General features: G+C 40.4%; 1 protein-coding gene and 1 long non-coding RNA gene across 9 annotated transcripts in view; one reads left to right on the top strand and one right to left on the bottom strand.

Moving 5' to 3' along the window:
* The first annotated feature begins 669 nt into the window (after positions 1 to 669).
* LOC121200081 lies at positions 670 to 5,235 on the top strand. Its single transcript, XR_005896487.1, has 3 exons — positions 670 to 1,111; positions 2,349 to 2,536; positions 4,945 to 5,235. It is a non-coding gene; the product is annotated as an uncharacterized LOC121200081 (long non-coding RNA).
* Positions 5,236 to 6,490: 1,255 nt separating this feature from the next.
* The window catches only part of epb41l2 (erythrocyte membrane protein band 4.1 like 2), a 51,241-nt gene continuing 39,247 nt past the window's right edge, over positions 6,491 to 18,484 (bottom strand). For 3 of the 8 annotated variants that reach the window (XM_041065145.1, XM_041065144.1, XM_041065149.1), the window contains 9 exons: positions 18,073 to 18,132; positions 15,752 to 15,919; positions 13,938 to 14,006; positions 12,855 to 13,535; positions 11,486 to 11,614; positions 11,033 to 11,131; positions 10,520 to 10,600; positions 9,539 to 9,653; positions 6,491 to 9,226 (listed from right to left, as the gene is read on the bottom strand). In XM_041065145.1, coding sequence (XP_040921079.1) covers positions 9,549 to 9,653; positions 10,520 to 10,600; positions 11,033 to 11,131; positions 11,486 to 11,614; positions 12,855 to 13,535; positions 13,938 to 14,006; positions 15,752 to 15,919; positions 18,073 to 18,132 — 1,392 coding nt within the window. In that variant the 3' untranslated portion in view covers positions 6,491 to 9,226; positions 9,539 to 9,548. The remainder of the gene's footprint in view (positions 9,227 to 9,538; positions 9,654 to 10,519; positions 10,601 to 11,032; positions 11,132 to 11,485; positions 11,615 to 12,854; positions 13,536 to 13,937; positions 14,007 to 15,751; positions 15,920 to 18,072; positions 18,133 to 18,484) is intronic. The other 5 variants (XM_041065146.1, XM_041065150.1, XM_041065147.1 and 2 more) reach the window with 3 other exon arrangements.

Raw genomic sequence — 18,484 nt, 5'->3', positions numbered from 1 at the left:
ACACAGCACTGAGCTGATAAAGAGACAGATATTTCCCTCAGGAGCGGGTGAAGACCAAAAACAGAGCTAAAACGAGAGAGATTTACATTCAAATGGTGGCCAGAAACTCAGCTCCAAAAGAATGCTGTGTGTGTCCTTCCAACAGGGGGCGCCACTGTACAGTTAGGATTTGAGCTTTCATACTAAACCGTGCTGCCACTCATTTCGTTCTAACAATATAGTCAAGATTAATGCTGTCACTTCCTTTATAACTTAATCAGCAAGGCCACTGATCAAAAAGGTCTCTGTGTCTAAACAGCTGATAAACAGACAAAGGGCAGAGACAAAGAACAGACAAGAGAAGAAAAGAGGGAGGGAGATAAGACAAATAAGAAACATATTTCCAATCAAAAAAAAAGAATGAGTGTGTGTGTGTGTGTGTTTGTGCGGATGTGTATCAGGGAGTAATGTGTGTTTTACGACACAGTGAGCACATGGGTCTAAGGTTCAACAATCAAAACATTACCCCAAAGCACACACACACACACACACACACACGAATACACATACACCCTGTACCTCTGTATCTCATCCACACATATACACATACATGCAGACACACACACAGGCCAGACCGGTATAGCTAATCTTCTTAGTAATCACAAGGTTCGACTGTTGGAACAGAACAAAGTTCACATCGTCAACAACAACAGAGGTGGTACTTCTACCAATGACACGCTGAGAAAAAGAAACCCAAAGAGACAGATGAAGAAGAAAGACAGATGTAAAAGAAAAGAGAAAGACCATTAGAAGAATCACAACTTGTACTTCTGGACTGAATCTTTCCAATCTGAGGACTTATTCTTTGGATTATTTCACTACTCTCTGCACTGAAATGTGATGTGACACACGGACTGAATTCTAAAACTTTCTTTCAAGTCTTTAAGTTATGTGACTGCCGTCGCCAAAGCATCACCTTTGACCATCCGCTTAAATGGCGGCTGCTGGAGACAATTTAACATCAGGAAGGACAACTGTCGGGACAACTATGCAGTAGCTCGCTGGGAATATTTAATATAAATCATCTCCACGTACGCTCATTCAAATCTGCATTTAAGGGAACCTGGAAAGTGTAAGTAGATATTATGTTGTGACCTGTGTTGGCACATCAAGGCTGCTCTTCTTGTAGGTACAGATTGTTGCCGAACTTTTCTGCAAGTGTATTTTCTCTGTCTTTAGCTTTGGTGACTTGTATAGAGAAATATAGCAAGTCAACAGGATTTTGTAGGTGTAAAATGACTCCTTTTTCTAGCAGGTTGTTGCTGGAGTTACAGTGTGATCTTAATACCTGCCAGGGGGGATAATAAGCTACAGTTTCACATGTGGAAAAGAAGCATATAACTTTAACTTATCAAAGAAAGAACCACCTAAAAACTACAGTCTTGTGTTGCTTCAACACTGACTGTTTGAATTATACCTGGGTGATATGGTCACATACTTCTTTGTTCAAAATCAGTGTCAAAACATGTTTCATGGAAATACAACACACGCTGGTTGTGTCATGGAGCACTGCGTTATTTGAATAGTGGCTACAGTATCCAGGATGTGCCAATTCAGAATGCAAACATGGCAAAGCTGCTGCGTTTCTGGAGAGTTGGAATTTCTGCAGTTTATAAATAAAAAACATGCGTATCAATACCTGTTAAATTACAGAATTTTGTATCAGAGTCTCACCATTTATACATCACAATTAGATTCCCCTGAAAGGTAACAACCAATCTACTGTAATTAAATTACTTCCCATCCCCACGTGGAGATCACATAAGTTATTTATCATAGTTCAGAACTACGTGAACAAGACTGCACTCAGCAGTGAAATATGAGCCAGAGGAGCATTTACCCAGTCTCGCTTTGAATTAAGTTTATATGAGCCTGGAAATTTTAATCACTTAGTGGTTTTGAAAGGAATAATAGCCGTGTACAGTATACCACCCTCTGACTCCTTTCCCTGTTATTGTTAATATTTTAAGATTATTCTCAAAAGCCTTTGGTTTTACTTAGCAACCTCTTGCTACTGTATGTTCTGCTATTGCTTTCTGTATCTTACCATGTAACATGGAACTGCTCTGAATTGAAAATATATTCTTATACAATGCTGTTAAAACAACATTGTATATGACTTACACATCTAAAAGGAAACAAATTTTTCAATTTCTCAACTTTGAAACCCAGATGTCTTTAACCTGAAAGTCGCCAAATCAATGTTTACTGGGAAAGATCAATATTGTGATACCTGATCATGTGTCAGGTATCCTATTATCACATTAATCCTGACTTCCTGTCTTCACTGATTGCCTTCTCCCATGCAGGAGCAGTATGGAGGTGCTGAGTGGCCCCTGGGCTGATGTGGCTCTGCTCCTGCGACAGGCCATCGCACGGACAGACAGAGACACAGACAGTTTACTTCCTCTCTGGCTCTTCGGCTTGCTGCTGTTCCTGTCTGTCTGTGTGCTGCTGCTGCAACTGATTATCTACCTCAGCTGGAAACTCAGACAGGGTAGGCATGTTATTAACTTTTCATGTGTAGCCCATGTCCAGACCACTTGCTATGTTATATTTACAACGCTGCCGTGTAGCTAAGTGGATTCTATGAGGAGGAGTCTTTCTCCAGGGCCACACATACTATAAATATATACACTCATCTCCTACATAAAAATTTAGATTTTACTTCATGCTATGAATCGCTAGTGCTACCATTACCCACCATTTTATCTGTCAAGAAAATAGTCTCATTTCATACACATGGCAAAATAAAACATAATGTTCACAATTGTATCTGCAAACACAGACTATCAACTGTGTCTCCTAGAAGTCTCATCCTCACATTGTCTTTTGAACAATAACTGACAGCTCATGTCATTCCCTGATAGGAAAAATGTCTATGGGCACCGAAACAACGCTACGTTCTAAATAATAAAAAAAACATCCAAAATAGGCTACAAGAAAAAAAAAAAACAAACCTCAGCAAAATGACATTTTTGGGCTAAAACAAAATTTGACTTTGAAGATAATGATCACTGAGAGTATTAGTTATAGTGGCCTGGTTTCTGTGTAGGTGTTGATATGTGAATATGTTGGAGAGAGCTACTGCAGGTTTGAAAAACCTGGAGACATGGCTTTTCTTTCATCTCTGCGTGTGCATGGGCTCTAGTAACAAGTGTTGTTTTGATAGGTGACCCTGACCCCTTTGCTCTTTGCTTCAAAACACAAACACACACAGTCAGTCATACACACATCCTGAAAAGACCATGGGTCCACTTTCATCATCTGCGCCCACTCTTACTGAGTATATGAAAGTGGAGATTACTTTTATGTAGACTTTCTGCAGCTTAGTTCCAGTTTGTGATTAAAAATGAATTACAGCCTTGTAAACTTCAGTTCACAGACATCTGTTGTGTCAACACCCCAAAGGGTGTGTTCATGTTGACTCTGATTTTGTAACCATCAAGACTAATCGGCAATTTAAATCCAAACTTAACAGACAAGTCTGACGATATTCTATATTTTTCTTATTGTCAATAAATATCATTAAAAACCGAAACAAACAATGAACAGAGCTCACTAATAACAAGTGCTGTCTGCGTATCCAAAGCCTGACAAAGTTTATTCCTCTGTACAATAGGCCTTTGTTGTCCAAAAAACTAGCCACACCACTGGGCTGTTTGATAACATGTTCCCTCATTACCATGATCACGACACTAGATATTTTAATCAAATCCCACACATACAAGCTTCCTGTTGTAAATAACAGAGCACAAAATGTGTATCAACTGACATCTTGAACACCAACAAATACTCTCTTTTCCTAAGAACTACAAGCCCAGCTGTTGTAGCAAATGATTTAGCATTTTGCAAAAATGAAACAATTCTTCGCAGACCTGTTTTTAGAGATTTGTGTCTTTAGTAAAAAATGCATGAGCTTGATTCAATGTGCAGGGTAAGAGAGTCAGAAAGTGTGTGTGCAGTGTGCATCATCTGCTGTTTACTCTGAGGCCAATTATAATCAGTTACAGGGAATCTCACACCTGCAGTTTACGTTTTGTCAGTTGTACTCAAACCAAAGAAAAACATTTTCTACTTAAGAGTTTAGTGTTTCACTGACTCAGTGCTTGATGTGAAATACTTATGTCTCTGTCAGCAGCTGTCCTCTACTGATTAAATAACTAGCAGCCAGATGCTAAAGTTGCATTTAATGTGGGTAAATAATGTGTACACTACGCACAATATGATATTTTAATATAAACTCACTCAGTGATGTGGAGGTCCTTCATGACTTTTCCCAGCTGACTTTGTGAGGAGACGTCCAAGCTTCACCAAACCAGATGGGAAATTCCACAGCTTGTAAAACATTAAAAACCCTTCTTTCAAGTTTCTAATAAAACACCATCGTTTCTAGTAACAAAGAGTAAACAACCTCATATTAGTGACCTTTACAAACACTAAAAGTAAAAAAAAAAGAAACAAAAAACCCAATAAACTAGAAACTGTTTATCACAACCATAAGATAATTATTACAATCAATGATGTTTAGAGTTAAGAGCTAGCCTGGTGCTAAGCACGAGACATTTGATTACCTGCCAACACACCTGTAACCATCATGACAGCGACAGGAAGGTGAGTGGAGTCCATTGCGCATGCGCACACGTTCCCATTCGTTCTTAGTTATTTAAAAAGTTTAAATTCATTTCTAAATGTTTAATATGCCGATGTTTAATAACATCCTGTGTAACTTCAGGCAGTTAATACGTTTATGTTGCCTCCCAAATCTAGGATGAATGACACACGAAAAACACACCTTGCCATCAAGTATATTGCTAAGTCTAAGCTTCTCACCATGTGCTTTTTACCCTGTGACCCATGTTTTATTTTCTCAGCCTTGCTCTGTATTTCTTCTCTCATCCCCAGCTGAGGCTGAGCTGTCGGGGTTTCCGCAGGACAGAAGCGCCATCCACAGGCAGATATACAGAAGTACACACCGGAGGAGGAGGAGCGTTGGGTAGCATTCACACACTTGACCGGACACAGACTTCTTCAATGTTAAATTCTGGCATTAAAACCTGATGAAACTGACTCTGTCCCCATTGTTTCTGGCATCCTTGCCAGTTAATACGAGTTCAGTCTGTCACTGTAGAGCTATGTGACCAATGTGAACACCATCAAGGACACAGGAGGGACATACCTTGTAATTAAACTTGCCTTAAGCCTTAAGGCAAGTTTAATTACAAGGTATGTCCCTCCTTGGGTGATTTTCTATACAAGCTTCGACTTTCATCCCCTTAAGGGGATGAAAGTCGAAGCTTGTATAGAAAATCATTAGCTGCCATAGATGAGCTGTTAAAAAACCCACTGTTGTACCTTGAAACACTGGAAAAGAGCTAAACTGCTGTCTCTAATGTTTTCTGACAACTGGTATGTGGAAAACAGACATCTTTATGAAGCATGTTTTACAGATGTGTTCAGAACTGCTTGTTTAAGCTTGGGATAACAAATTTAAGAAACCTGAAAAGCAGTATTTTTGGTATACTGAACATTTACGTCACACATTATTAAACTGTGAATGAATGAGGAAATGAACTGACCAAACATATTTCAGAGTACAACAATCCTTTATTTAAACAGTGTTACACAGGGGAGGAGTGGCTGTGTGTGGGGAGACACAAGACAATTAAGCTGCTAGATAGAAAAACCCTACTGGTGATCACTGGTTGGCTAAGAAAGAGCCATGAGGGAGCTGGTTGGTTTTCCAAAAAACTCGTTTCTTTGTAAAGTTTTGTTGAAAGTGAGTTTTTACTTGGTTAAAATACAAAGTGATACTAGTTTTAATTTATTTATGCTCTCATCTGTCCAAACTGTAGTACAAAGCCTGTGTAAAGAATAAAATTGGCATCAATTATAAAACATCTATTTCATCAGCGCCCACACAGAAAGTCAGGACATCATGTGAATCAGATGAATGTAACAATGCCCTCCATAATATTGAGATCCCTGACAGTTTTAAAATCAGCTGGCGTTGAATCATTTGTTTCTTATCCGTGAGTGACGTTATGGAGTTGCCACGGTAACCCGCTGAAAACGGTGAGAAAGAGCCACAGACATTTTGGAAAACCAGACCTCGCAGCCCCAAAGCTCCTGTGACTGGATACAGAAGAGAGCCAAGACCGTCCGAAAAGAGGTGAAATCTGTGGCCAAAAGTACAAAAAAGGAAAGGGTGGCAGAAAATTTGATTTGTAATGGTGCTCCTTCAGTGTCACAAAACACTGTGGCAATGTTACAAATGTTCAAGAAGAGGGGGGCTCGACAAATCCCACCTTTCAACAACTAGATCAGTATCACAGGAAAAAAAAAAAAAGACAACGAATTACGACAAAAGCTACAAATACCGTTGTTGTGATCTTATCAATGCTTTTTTCTTTTTTTCTTGGAACAGCAAAAAGCTTCCAAAGCTGCCTAGTGTTGCACGGTTTGTTTTTGTTTTGTTTTTTTTTTTCTTCTTTTTCTGCTGCTTTGTCTCTTTGCAAGAGGGTTAGAGGTTAAAGCATCCCCCTCATCTGGAATGTCATTTAACTGCAGAGTAGAGGTCAGACTAGTGATTCCCAATAAAAAAAAAAGCCTAGACAGTCGTTACCACTCCATCATCTGGACGTCCCTTAGTCCAGGTAGAAAGCTTTAAAACTGTTTCAAATTAAGAGGTACATACTATTTCAAACGAGAAGTGTGTCAATATTTCTTCATTAGAAACAAATTCATTATTCTGTTGAATCCAATGTAAAATACCACTATGTCCAGTCAGACAGGAGGGTTAAGACAAACCTAGGCAACTCCAGGTGGAATGTTTTTTTTTTTTTTTTAAATATAAATCTGTGGCACTTCTTTGATTACAATCAATCAGATTTTGCAGAATGTGTTACTGTTTTTCACTGCTCACACTGAAAATCTGTGTCAAGTAAACACATTAGACCCAAGCTCCGTCTTCTAACCCATTTCATGCCACCGATATTTAAACAAAGTCATGTTTTTGAGGATTCCTGCTGAACATTTGGGTGAAAGGACACAGACGATGAATAAAACATCATGAGATTCCATTTAGGGGGTTTCAAGAGCACTTCAAACCCTCTGTTACACTTCCCTTTAAGCTGCATTTCACTGTTATGTTGTAACTGTTTCCATGTCTGTTTGTAGTGTAGTGAGAGATTCAGAGTATTGTGTCGGTGTGGCAGAACAACGTAGAATACAACTGAATGTAATTTTGAAATCAAAACACATCACGTTCACGTGGCAGACAATGTGGTTGCAGGGAAACAGTTACAACACTGCAGCCAGCATCGTGTCAAAGATAATCTTATCTAGACGTACTGTATGAGCCGAGATAATCTGGTATCTACACACTCTCAAACCAATCAACACAGAGGCCTTCTATCTAAACTCACTCAAGATACTCTTTCGAGATAAAAATGTGTGAAGACATGCTGAATTTAATTCCACATCTCATTACATCTAGTAGGTTGTGCTCGTATGAAAAGAAGCTGGGAGTGAAAGTAAGTGCTGAACTATAACGACGAACAGGCTCTGACGTAGAGTTAGCAAACTGGTAGAAGTTGCATTATTCTGAATTTGGGACAGAACTGATTTCAAGTTGTTCCAGCTGCACGTCCTCGTTTTGGTACCTGTGCTGGTTGTAGCACAAAACTTTTGTTGAATAATTTAAATTGCAGAATGTGTGTTAAGCATTGTCCTAAGAATATTAAAACAGCTTTAACCCACCGCAGAATGCAAAATAACATCTTGCCCTTGCCATTAAAAAAAAAAAAAAAGGCCAACATGCATCAATGATCAAGGTTCAAATTCTTTTTCACTCCCAAGTACGCAATGGTCGGCACTGCAGAGCGCCGCCTCTATCTCCCAATAATCCTTCAGTTTACTGCTCCCTTGCTCCCCTGCGGCCCAGTAGGAATGGTTAGTGTTGTACAGTGGGCGGGCCCAGGGAGAGCCTTTAGCTAATTAAAAGCTTAATTACTGCTCCCATCTAATGACTTTCATTTAGTTTACTGTACAGAAAGTTGTATACACCAGCCTCAAAATCAGTTCATTTTCAGTTCAAATTCAAGTCCTTTTAGTAAAAATGAATTCTAAAATACGGTAAAGACCCACTGACCCAATTAAGATGCCTTCCACTCCCACCAACTGTAAATGTTAAAATATGTCTTCTTCTTAGACGTGAGTAAAAAATGAACTGAACTGAAAGTGAACTCACTCAGCCGCTGGTTAACACACAAGGAATGTGGATGAATTATAACTATACTTACAGATTCATAAAAAAAAAAAAAAAACCCCCCAAAAAAAACCTGGTTGATTGGTTTTTACTGCAGTATTTTAAGTTACAGCTCCCTATTCTCTGTTATTATTAGTAACAAAATGTGATAATGTGACACAGCTGGTTTCTACCGTCATCTGTGAGACAAGTTGCAAGTTGTGTCTCCCTGGTTTCCTGGAGGCCTACTTGTTACTGCAAAAAATTTGAAATGACTGACCGCTTAATGAAGTGAGAGAGGGAGCTGTAATTTAACGAATAACTCTTTTTTGTTTGTTTGTTTAGGAATGCACCAATATCACTTTTTCACTGCTGATACAGAATCCAAGCACAGAACTTCAGTGTCAGATTCCTCACGTTCTGACAAAAAATAATGAAAAAGATAAAAGCTGTCTGTTTGGGTGTTATTGAAGTACCGGTGAAATAATCAGAACACAGTCATCAGTTTTAGCCTTGTATCTCAACAGAGTTGGTTATCAGTGCATCCCTAAAAATTTTACTTTTGCAATATACGACAGACACACTATCGTCTCTGTTTCTGTAAAACAAACAGTTAAAGAAAAAAAAAAAAGCACTATTAAAAAATAAAAACACGCTACAAATGTTAAGCTAACAAAGTGGTTCTTTTCCGTTCCCTCAAAAAGAGCGAGAGAAGATATTATTTTTCTTTTACTTGGTTTTGGAGTGAGGGATTTAGATGCACCACAGACATGTAAGAAAGACCAACTGGGAAGAGTTTGGCAACTTCTCTCCGCCTGCCTAACCCTTCTCCTCCTGTTCTTCAGCTCCTCCTCTTCAGTCAGTCAAGGTTGGTTGTCGTAGAGTGATGAAGGTCGTTGAACGTCAACAGAGAAAACAGTCACGACGGGCCCTTCAACTCTGGGAAAATAGAGTTGAAGGCAATCAGCCTGGGTATTTTGTGGACTGGCACTTGATATTACACACACAGAGACCTCCATCAGTCGTGGCCTAAGTTTAATACTCCCTCCTCTTTTTGGCCTGTGAGGTGATGGCTGATGGTTTTAGCAGCTTCACGTGAGGAAGTCTTTTGTTTCATCTCACAGGTTTTTCAGTGTTTGTCTTCAGCAAATAAACCCTCCCATTATATGCCCTCCCACACTTAAAACATCTCCAATATTACTTTCACCATGAATAATAATAATAATAATCAGTTACTATTATTATTATTACCTGAGTTCAGTCAATCCTCCTCCTCAGCCAGTTCAGTTTCTTTATGAACCACCACTCTGGTAACAGACATGTCAGGATGTTGCTCTTTGGCCTCCTTAATGGCCTGGGCCAGTGCCTGCAGTACCGAGGGGCAACCACACAGTGGCAGCACCGAGCACAGCAGGCAGTGGAGGTGGGGGGAGAGGAGGTGGGGAAATGGTGGCGTTAAATGAAAAATTAAATAAGAAGCATAAAGAAAAAATAACAACAATGCTGGATTTACGATTAGTGCGACTCATGCCATTTTACTTCTCTGGGTTAACTTGGGATGTAAATTGTATGAAGTAAAATGAGTTCGGATGGAGTAGTGACATCAAGTGGGAAAATAAATTACTAAAAAGAAATTCCATTTCCAACTTCATGAGACATGAAGCTGTTGGTCTTGTGTAAATCCAGCAAATCAGAACAGACAGGCAACTTAAATAAACCAGAGGACAAGGGATCATGCAGATCCAGACCTGAGGTAGTTTTACTTTTTTTTTGTTTAAACATTTTCTAGATGTATGTATGATTAAGACACAGATGTAGCAGATCCCAGACAGGGACTTACGACTTGTGGGAATTTCTAATAAGTGATTGATGAATTAAACTGTGCATTTCATTCAGACTGCAAGCAACATGATCAACATGTCACCAGATGTCTATTGGTTCCCTTAAGTCTAAGCAACCAGAAAAGAAAAAAAAAAACTCTGCTGGAGCTCAACATTGTGCTGTCAGCAGTCATCAGCAGTCAGCTTCATCATTTCCCTTTCAGTGTTCTTCAATTTTAAGAACTAAAGTCCCACGCTGAGCCTGCACCTGAGTTACACATCTACAAAATGATTTTTGGAGAGCCTTCCACACCACACACACACACACTGGGACAGAATAAAGAGCCCCCTCAACCAGGCTGCTGAAGCACCAGGTGAAGCAGAGTGATCAGCTGTGCGACTGAAAACTGACCTGGTCGTGGTCGATGTCACAGTCGCCAGTAATGACGATGCGTTTCTCAATCCTTGTCTCTGATAGGCCGCCCTTTAACGTCTGGACAAAAAGATTTCACAACAGTGATGCTTTGACACCTGTCACCTGACACCTGGGTGCTGCTAGGATACAGCTGAGTGGTTAGCATTGACATGACAGTACAGACAGGTCGAAGGAGATAAAAGCAGTGCACCACTGCTTAACTAATATAAATGTGGACACAGAACCCAAAGCGGAAATACTGTATTAAGGTATCATGACACTGCATGAATGGTTGCCATGGGGATCCATGGAAGATACACAGTACGAACCATGAAATGATAGCAGTGCAAACAGAATTTTAAAGTGAGTATCTGTGTTTACGCTTGCAGAGCTTTAGCACATTGATGTTTATGGTAACACAAATAAAAATGTGTCGTCATAATGAAATGCCATAATGATACCGGTCAGACAGAAATGGGTGTGCGTTTGTAGGTGTGCGTCTGTCTGTACCTTGGTAATGTGTGTGGTTGTAGTAGTACACAGAGATTCAGAGGTGATTGTCTGAGCAGTCATCAACACTCCAGGCTCGCCATCGCCATTACCGTCCAACTGATAACAAGGTGAGAGATGAAAAGAGATAATTAGCTGTAGATCACCACTAGAAAATCCCTGTTACATCTCTGACGTTCGAAATAAACTCCTTTGAAATGAACTTAGTTCTTCTAAAAAAATAAATAAATAAATAAAAAACAAAACTCTTTCCCTGTAGGAGAAGGAATGAATGATGGCGCCATGCACTGTTGCTAGAAAGGAAGCACTTAGGGACATGGAACATTAACATTACTAATCTTTAAAATAACTATAAAACCTAAATGATTCACACAAAGACAATATGAATCCTGAATGCTAACACACAACAAGCACCACATAAAAAAAAGCTCCCTGTGTTTCTTAAGTGTGCACCTGTGCGGCTTCGTAAGTGATGGTCTTGGTTTCCGTATGTACGATGGGCACTTCTTTTGTAGCTATCTCAGTTTTCTGGGCTGCAAACGTGTCTGATATAGTCACCATTTCTGTCTTTACCACAGGTGGCTGGGGAGGGAGGAGAGAGAGATGTGAGGGGGGAGGAAAGTGGGTTAATATATTAATCCTGAGACAGTTAGGGAAACAAAGAACTGTGTTTGTATCTATGTTTTTTCTTTGGGATTAAACTCACTTCCAAGTAAATCAATGTATATATACATTTGTTTTTCAGGAAAAAATAGAAACAGTAAATGTTTGCTTCATTATCATCTAATTAACACATAGCAGCAGTTGTAGAATGTATAAACAAAATATTTGCAACTGAAAGCAGCAAATCTCATGCAGGAAATCGAGAGCTCCCAAACTCATGCAAGTCAGCATCACAAAACGCAGGATGTGACAGCGTCTACTTAATGCCACATAAGAGCAACAGCTACAACGGCAGCACAGCTACAGAAATATCTTTGGTGTCAACATGCAGCTCAAAGTACGACACAGCACGAACATGCATAAAACATGAGCCCATAAAACAAAACACATCCTCAAATGACTGGCAAACAAAACGGCAATTGAAATGTAAACAACATGCAAAGATGGCATTCAGATGAGCGGGTGGCATTTCCAAAGTGGTTGGCAATGACGATTTTCACAATACTGTTACCATGGAGACCGTGACAAGCCAATTAAACAGTAACAGAAAGAGAGAAGCATCGCTGCCAAACCACACGGAGGACACACAAATACACACACACACACCAAAGGTGAAATACAGCATGCAGAACAAAAATATATGTCTAAAAGCAACATGCATTTCCCACTTAGGCCCCATTTACTTCACAACACTAAAATACAATGCAGCGTAGGAGGCAGTAACAGCAACACACCACACTATGCGCGGCGGGAGTGGACTAGTCATGTTGATAATGGTATGAAATATGATGATAGTAAATAACGGAGACATTAAAATATATGAATATTGTGAAAATCAAAATAAAGACTAAAATTAATCATGTAGGGTGTGGTAACTTGACACAAAACAACGGTGGTGATTTGTATATTTAAAAAAAACTCTTCTGTTTGTTTTACTGGGACTTAACTGAACTTCTAAAAAGGTTTCACTTAAGGCTTAAAAGAGTTCTCACAGGACAAAGATGAGCATGAGGATGTACATGGGACTTAAATATTCACGCAAGCAGGAAGGAAACCGGCACTGAGGTAAGCAGGAAGGAAAAAAAGTGGGTGTTTCTACAGTTGGTAGGAGGGATCAAAGCCCAGGGAAGCTCCGCAGTCGGCCCAGTGAAGACTTTACCTCAGAGCAACAAATAACCTGTGGGCGGGGTTCTGCTTCAACCAGAGGGGCTTCTCCGTTCATTTTGGGCTCCTCCTCTTCCTCTGCATGGATGTCCAAGCCGGTCAAAGCCTCCTCTGGCAGGGTGAGACCGTTGGGAGCTTCATCAGGCGTCATCATTGGATCGTCGGTGCTTTCCTCCGTCTCCTTCTCACCTTCTTTCTCCTCCTCAGCGTTCTTCTGTTTCTCTGCCTCTGTTTCCTCTTTCCCGGACACCTCTACCTCTCGACTGGTTTCTTCTGCAGGCTGAGTGATTTCAGCTGGAGGGGAAGCAGCATCAGGAGCTGAGATGTCCTGCTCCACCATCTTATCCTCCTCTTCCTTCTCCTCCTCTTTCTTCTCCTGCTCTTCATCCTCTTCTTTCTCCTCTGGTATTTGTGTATGAGAGATGGATACAGAGACATTTGGGTGGTACTCCGCTTCATCCTCGCTCTCACTCTCGGATGAAAAGCTCTCCTGCTTTGCCGCTTTTGCTTCCTCTGCTATTGCTACTTCCTCTTCAACCTTCACTTCCTGTTCTCTTGTTTTCTGCTCTGCAGGTGGACCAGCATCAGAGCTGGTTGTAACTGTGACAAGTCCAGGTTTGGTTGCTTTGGTAACCTCTTGGACGACAACGGTTTCTTCAATTTCAACTTCGGTTGTCTATACACACACGCACATACACACGCACGCATGTACACATAGTGCACAGACACACACGCACGTTGAGGTGCACACACATACACAACAAACGCATGGAGACAAAAACAAAAAATATAACATGATCATTGAACGTAAATTAAAAAAAGAAAACATAACTGGAAATAAATGAATACCAAAGCAAAATCAGGAATAAAAAGGAGATGAAGATGTTCAACTGTGGACAAAAAGACGTGGAAAGGTGAGAAGAACAAGTACAAAGACAAATGAGTAGCCAAAGAATGGATGGCTGTAGTAAAAAGATGAAATTTCATGCTGCAAGTGGAAAATGATTGAAGAGAACGATGGAGGAAGAGCGTGATGAAGGGAAGGCTGGATGGATTAATAGAAGAAAGTTAGGACCACCTTCGCAGGTTCTTTGGTATCAGAGATCGTACTATCAGCTGCAGCTGCTTCCGTTTGGGGCACATTCACCTGCGTGACAGAGAGGTTACCATGACAATTATCAAACACACACACCAGCAGTGACTTCATCATTGTTAGCAACTAGTTATAGTTATATGGCGATGCTTGTTATCACAGTATGGGGAAGGGACTGACTTTATTCTCTCTGTCCGTGGTGAACTGTCTCTTTCATGCACATGTTAATTTCCATACAGTGTCAAGTTCATTGCAGCAAGCAATAGATAGGAGGTGGGATAAAGAGTAAAAGAGCAGAAAGGAGAACAGAAAATGAAAAGACGTGAGATGGACTGAAGAGCACATCCCATCAATAAACACAGAAGCTCATCTTCACTCACATAAAAAGACAAAAAGAAACATGGTATTGAAGTCAGCAGTGTCTTTGAGACCACCACAAAAACATGTCATATCATAATGAATTTAGATCAAAGTCCACACAAAATGTCTTGTGGGCTATTTTAAAAGCTAAACACATTATGGTTTCTATTGAAACAGCTGCTTCAATACCTGCTGCCTTTAACTTAGTTATTCTGTTCCTGAAGATGCTGGTGAAGCAAAGATAAGAGAATGGAGCAGGTTGTTACATTTGCATTCAGTCCATTTACCATCACAAAACAAGCAGATGACACCCATGTCATTCCCAGCAGTTCGTTGTTTTAGATTACATTTATCATGCCCATTTTGCATCCACAGTTCATTTAGAATGAATGGTCTCTGATTCAGAATAAGGATTATCACCATTCATCCAGCATCCACAGCAGGCATTATGGGCATCTAGCATCTGTCTGGCAAGCATCCTCACTTAAGTGAAGCATTCCAGGTTGTCAGTTTACTTTCAAGGTGATCAGCTTATGCAGCAGATGAACACACTCCACAGAACAGTTCCTATATTCAGTCAGTGAAATGATGGCTTCATGACTGGTTTATCAGAACATCTGTGTGTGGATTACGAAAGTAAACTGACTCCTAAATGTTCAGTAGTAGCAGCAGCAGCACCTCAGTGGCAGAGAGCGTAGTAGTTGAGGAAATAAGAAGCCCTTGTGGCGCAGTAGTAGATGAACATGTGGTTATAACATCATCTAGTGACGGTTCAGGAATACTGCAGGCAGCCTCGGCAGCTGAATAAAAGCCAGTGCAAGAGTGTCTACTGAAAAGTACGGAAGCTATCTCCTCTTCAAGGCTCTACAGCAACATACAAACACACACATATAGGGCAGAACACACAGAAGTAGAGAGACAGGAAATCACTCTGAGCAGATTAACATCACACAAAAACACGACGAAAATGTAATATGAGCCCAGCTGAAAAGAGACGAACGGCTGGTGACAGTGGCAGTTAGGTCTTCCTACAGAAGAAGAAAACCCCATGAAGTCCCTTAAGTGATGAGTGAGTTATAAACAAAAGGTCATGAAAACCCCGCCATGGCGAAAGCATCAAATGGAAACACCCACTGGAGAGTAAGAGAAGGAAACTCAAACAACTTGCAAAACATTTCCAAGGAATAATCACATTTCCAAGCTAAAGCATGGAGATAATGAGAGAGAGTGGGTGTAATGAGACGGACTGAAGGAAAACACACAGATGATAACACGTGTTATTCTTGCTGCAGAGACTCTATTGTTGTTTCTCTGAAGCAAAACCAAAATAGGACAATACAGTTTTGTATCACTGCAAATCCACTGCTGGCATTTAACCTGAAATAACCTTTGCAGGAATGCTGTGCAATTCAGTTGCAGAAACATCCAGACAGACGTACCACTTGTTGCTGTTGAATACGTATCGTTGTAGCGGGGGAGGAGGTGAGACGTTTCTCCCACTGGTTGGGCTGAGGAGGAGAGGGAGGTGGCGCCTCCATAAAGGAGCGTTTTAGCTGGCTAATGCTAGCTTGGTGTTTCAGGACCTCGTCTTGGGTCTTATCATGGTCCTAATGGGGGAGTGGAGGGGAGGAATAAGGGGGAAGGTGGGGTAAGGGAGATGAGGAAGGGATAGAGAGTAAATGAGATAAGTACGGTTGAATGAGGGAGGATGGGTGGGAAGGGATGAGAATGGTATAAAAGTGAGAGATGTGGGGCAGAGGTGGGGAGGGAGGGGAATGAAAAAAGAGAGTCAAAAGAAAAAGAGGCAGAAAAATAGTGAAGAGCAAGAAAAGAGTATAGGAATGAGTAAGGAAGGTCGGAGTGAAAAGAGGGTTAAAAGTAGGTTATGGAAGCATGGAACAGTGAGAAAGAGAGAAATGTAACGGGAAAATGAATAAGGAAAAGAGGGAGGTAGGAAGGGGGAAAAAGAGGGAAGAAAGAGGGAAGCAGAGGGGGGTGGGGGAGGGGAAAATTCGGTTCAACAGGTCACAGGAACATTAGTCTGTCAATCGGAAGAAAAACAAGATGGATGCCATGCCTCATTGGAGCCTTGTTTGAAGGGTTTTGAATTATTTTTTTTTAATTAGGCTTTTCACCTGTATTTTGTTCAAGTGTGTGTGTGTGTGTGTGTGTGTGTGAGTGTGAGTGTGTATGTATAAGCAGGCTGCAGTGAAACAGAGCGTCTCCATCTTGTTGAGGAGTTTTTCCTTCAGCAGGCCAGGAACAGCAGTGCAGACTGTAAAACATGGAGCTGACAGTGGTGATCTCTGTACCCCTGACCTGCTCTCTTTCTCCCTGTGTCTGCCTTCTGTCAGTTTTTACCAGTTTTTCTAACTTTCTAATTTTATATACTATCATTTCTTAGCGAGTGCTTCTGCCCCCCCCCCCCCCCCCCCCCCATCTCTCCTTCTCTTTAGTTCCTTTGCTCTCTCCTCCTGCCCTGATCTCCCTACACTTGTCCACAGATATTGGTCTTGAGGAGTCAGCACCATGATCAAGAAGCTATTCCTCAGAAACTGACTGACTAAAACCACACTTCAATAAAAATGTTCCTAATTCACTCTGATTTATACTCTTATCATTCTACTTTCTTTAAGAAAATATCCCTGGGTTTAATCTTCTATCCATAGCCATGCAAACTACTGTACTGCTACAGATACCAGCTGGCAAAGCATCACTATCAGTCCCATGTTGCACAAAAGGATGTGTTGTTGTTGTTTTAGTATGTTATCAAACCACACATCACTCGACGCTAGCAGCCAATCACCAGAAAACAGGAAGAGAGCTCCTCATTTGGGGTTAGGGAGGCAGGATTAGTCAGGTTAGACGCAGCTGCCTGGCAATAATCAAACTCTTTAACCAGTCAAGGATTGGAAATACAACAAGATAAAACGGTCACAAAACAGCATTCAACATGCGCAGAGCATGCATAAAAGTCACGTTCACACACCGCTGACCCTATTCACAAAGCAGCCATTGTGAGCATTCGGGCTGGGAATTTTCCTGGAAAATCAAGTCTCAGCTGTACTGCTGCGTACCAAGATAGACATCAAATAAATGTTTTGCATTTCATAGATTCAGTGCTGTAAACATTTTAGTTCCCTTTTGGAAAAATGTTTCCATCCGCCAGGGAACATTAGTGATACAACCCAAGTTTCCTGATCTGATTAGATCAAATAGTTGCTGTTGTCAGTTTGAGGCTTTTTTTTAATCTGGTGGCAGAACTCTACAAAAAGCTAATAACTGCGTTTAATATATTAAGGCACTGTGAAGTTAATGCAGTGAACCTTTTACATTAGCATATACCTCCTTCCATATCACACATAATCATCTGAACTGTTCATATAAAAATATTGACATGCACAGCTTTAAGTGATGTTTGTTTTATGTATCATACATGACAACATTTCAGTGAAATTTTCTAGCCCAGCTGTTAAAAATGACTGCTGTATGAATTAGGACCATTGTACCTGGAAATGCAGAACTTTTTTAATAACACACAAATTACTAAATATATTGGAAATAGCTGGATTTGAGTGTAGACTTGATGAACAAACATACACACACGTAAACACAGAATGCATGCACACAGAGCCTGAGAGTGCGAGAGGGCAGCGGTCTTGTACAGTATAGTACAGATGAAGTTGTGGTTCTGATGGCGTCAGAGTACACAGAAACATGTAGTTCTTATTTTCAGCCATCAGATGACGCCAGTACCAACCTCCAACATTAAATTACTGTGCCTCACATAAATATTGTCCCCATGCACTCTCAATGGACTCTGGAAGGCAGACATACAGCAAAAAAAAATGAAATGGAGAAAATTAATAAAAAAAATAAAGTTAACAAAAAATTTTAAATGAATATACTTTGCTTAACCTGTATAAAATAAAACAAAAAAATAGTAACAACTGGATGAAATAAATCATTAAATAACTCATGATCAAATAAATAAATGGAGTATGAATAAAAAATAAAATGAGAGAAAAAGAAAAATAAGAGGTGACACGGCCAAAATGTCTCAAACTGTGATGAAGGCTGGACGATGGGTACAAGCACACATGAAAAACACCGTGGTACTGTCCTGGTAATCAGGTGCGAGCACTCGTACCCATGTTAGCACGATTCAAAGC

This window comes from Toxotes jaculatrix, chromosome 19 (assembly GCF_017976425.1).
Source record: "Toxotes jaculatrix isolate fToxJac2 chromosome 19, fToxJac2.pri, whole genome shotgun sequence".
Taxonomy (NCBI): domain Eukaryota; kingdom Metazoa; phylum Chordata; class Actinopteri; family Toxotidae; genus Toxotes; species Toxotes jaculatrix.
This window is presented reverse-complemented; position numbering and strand designations above follow the sequence as displayed.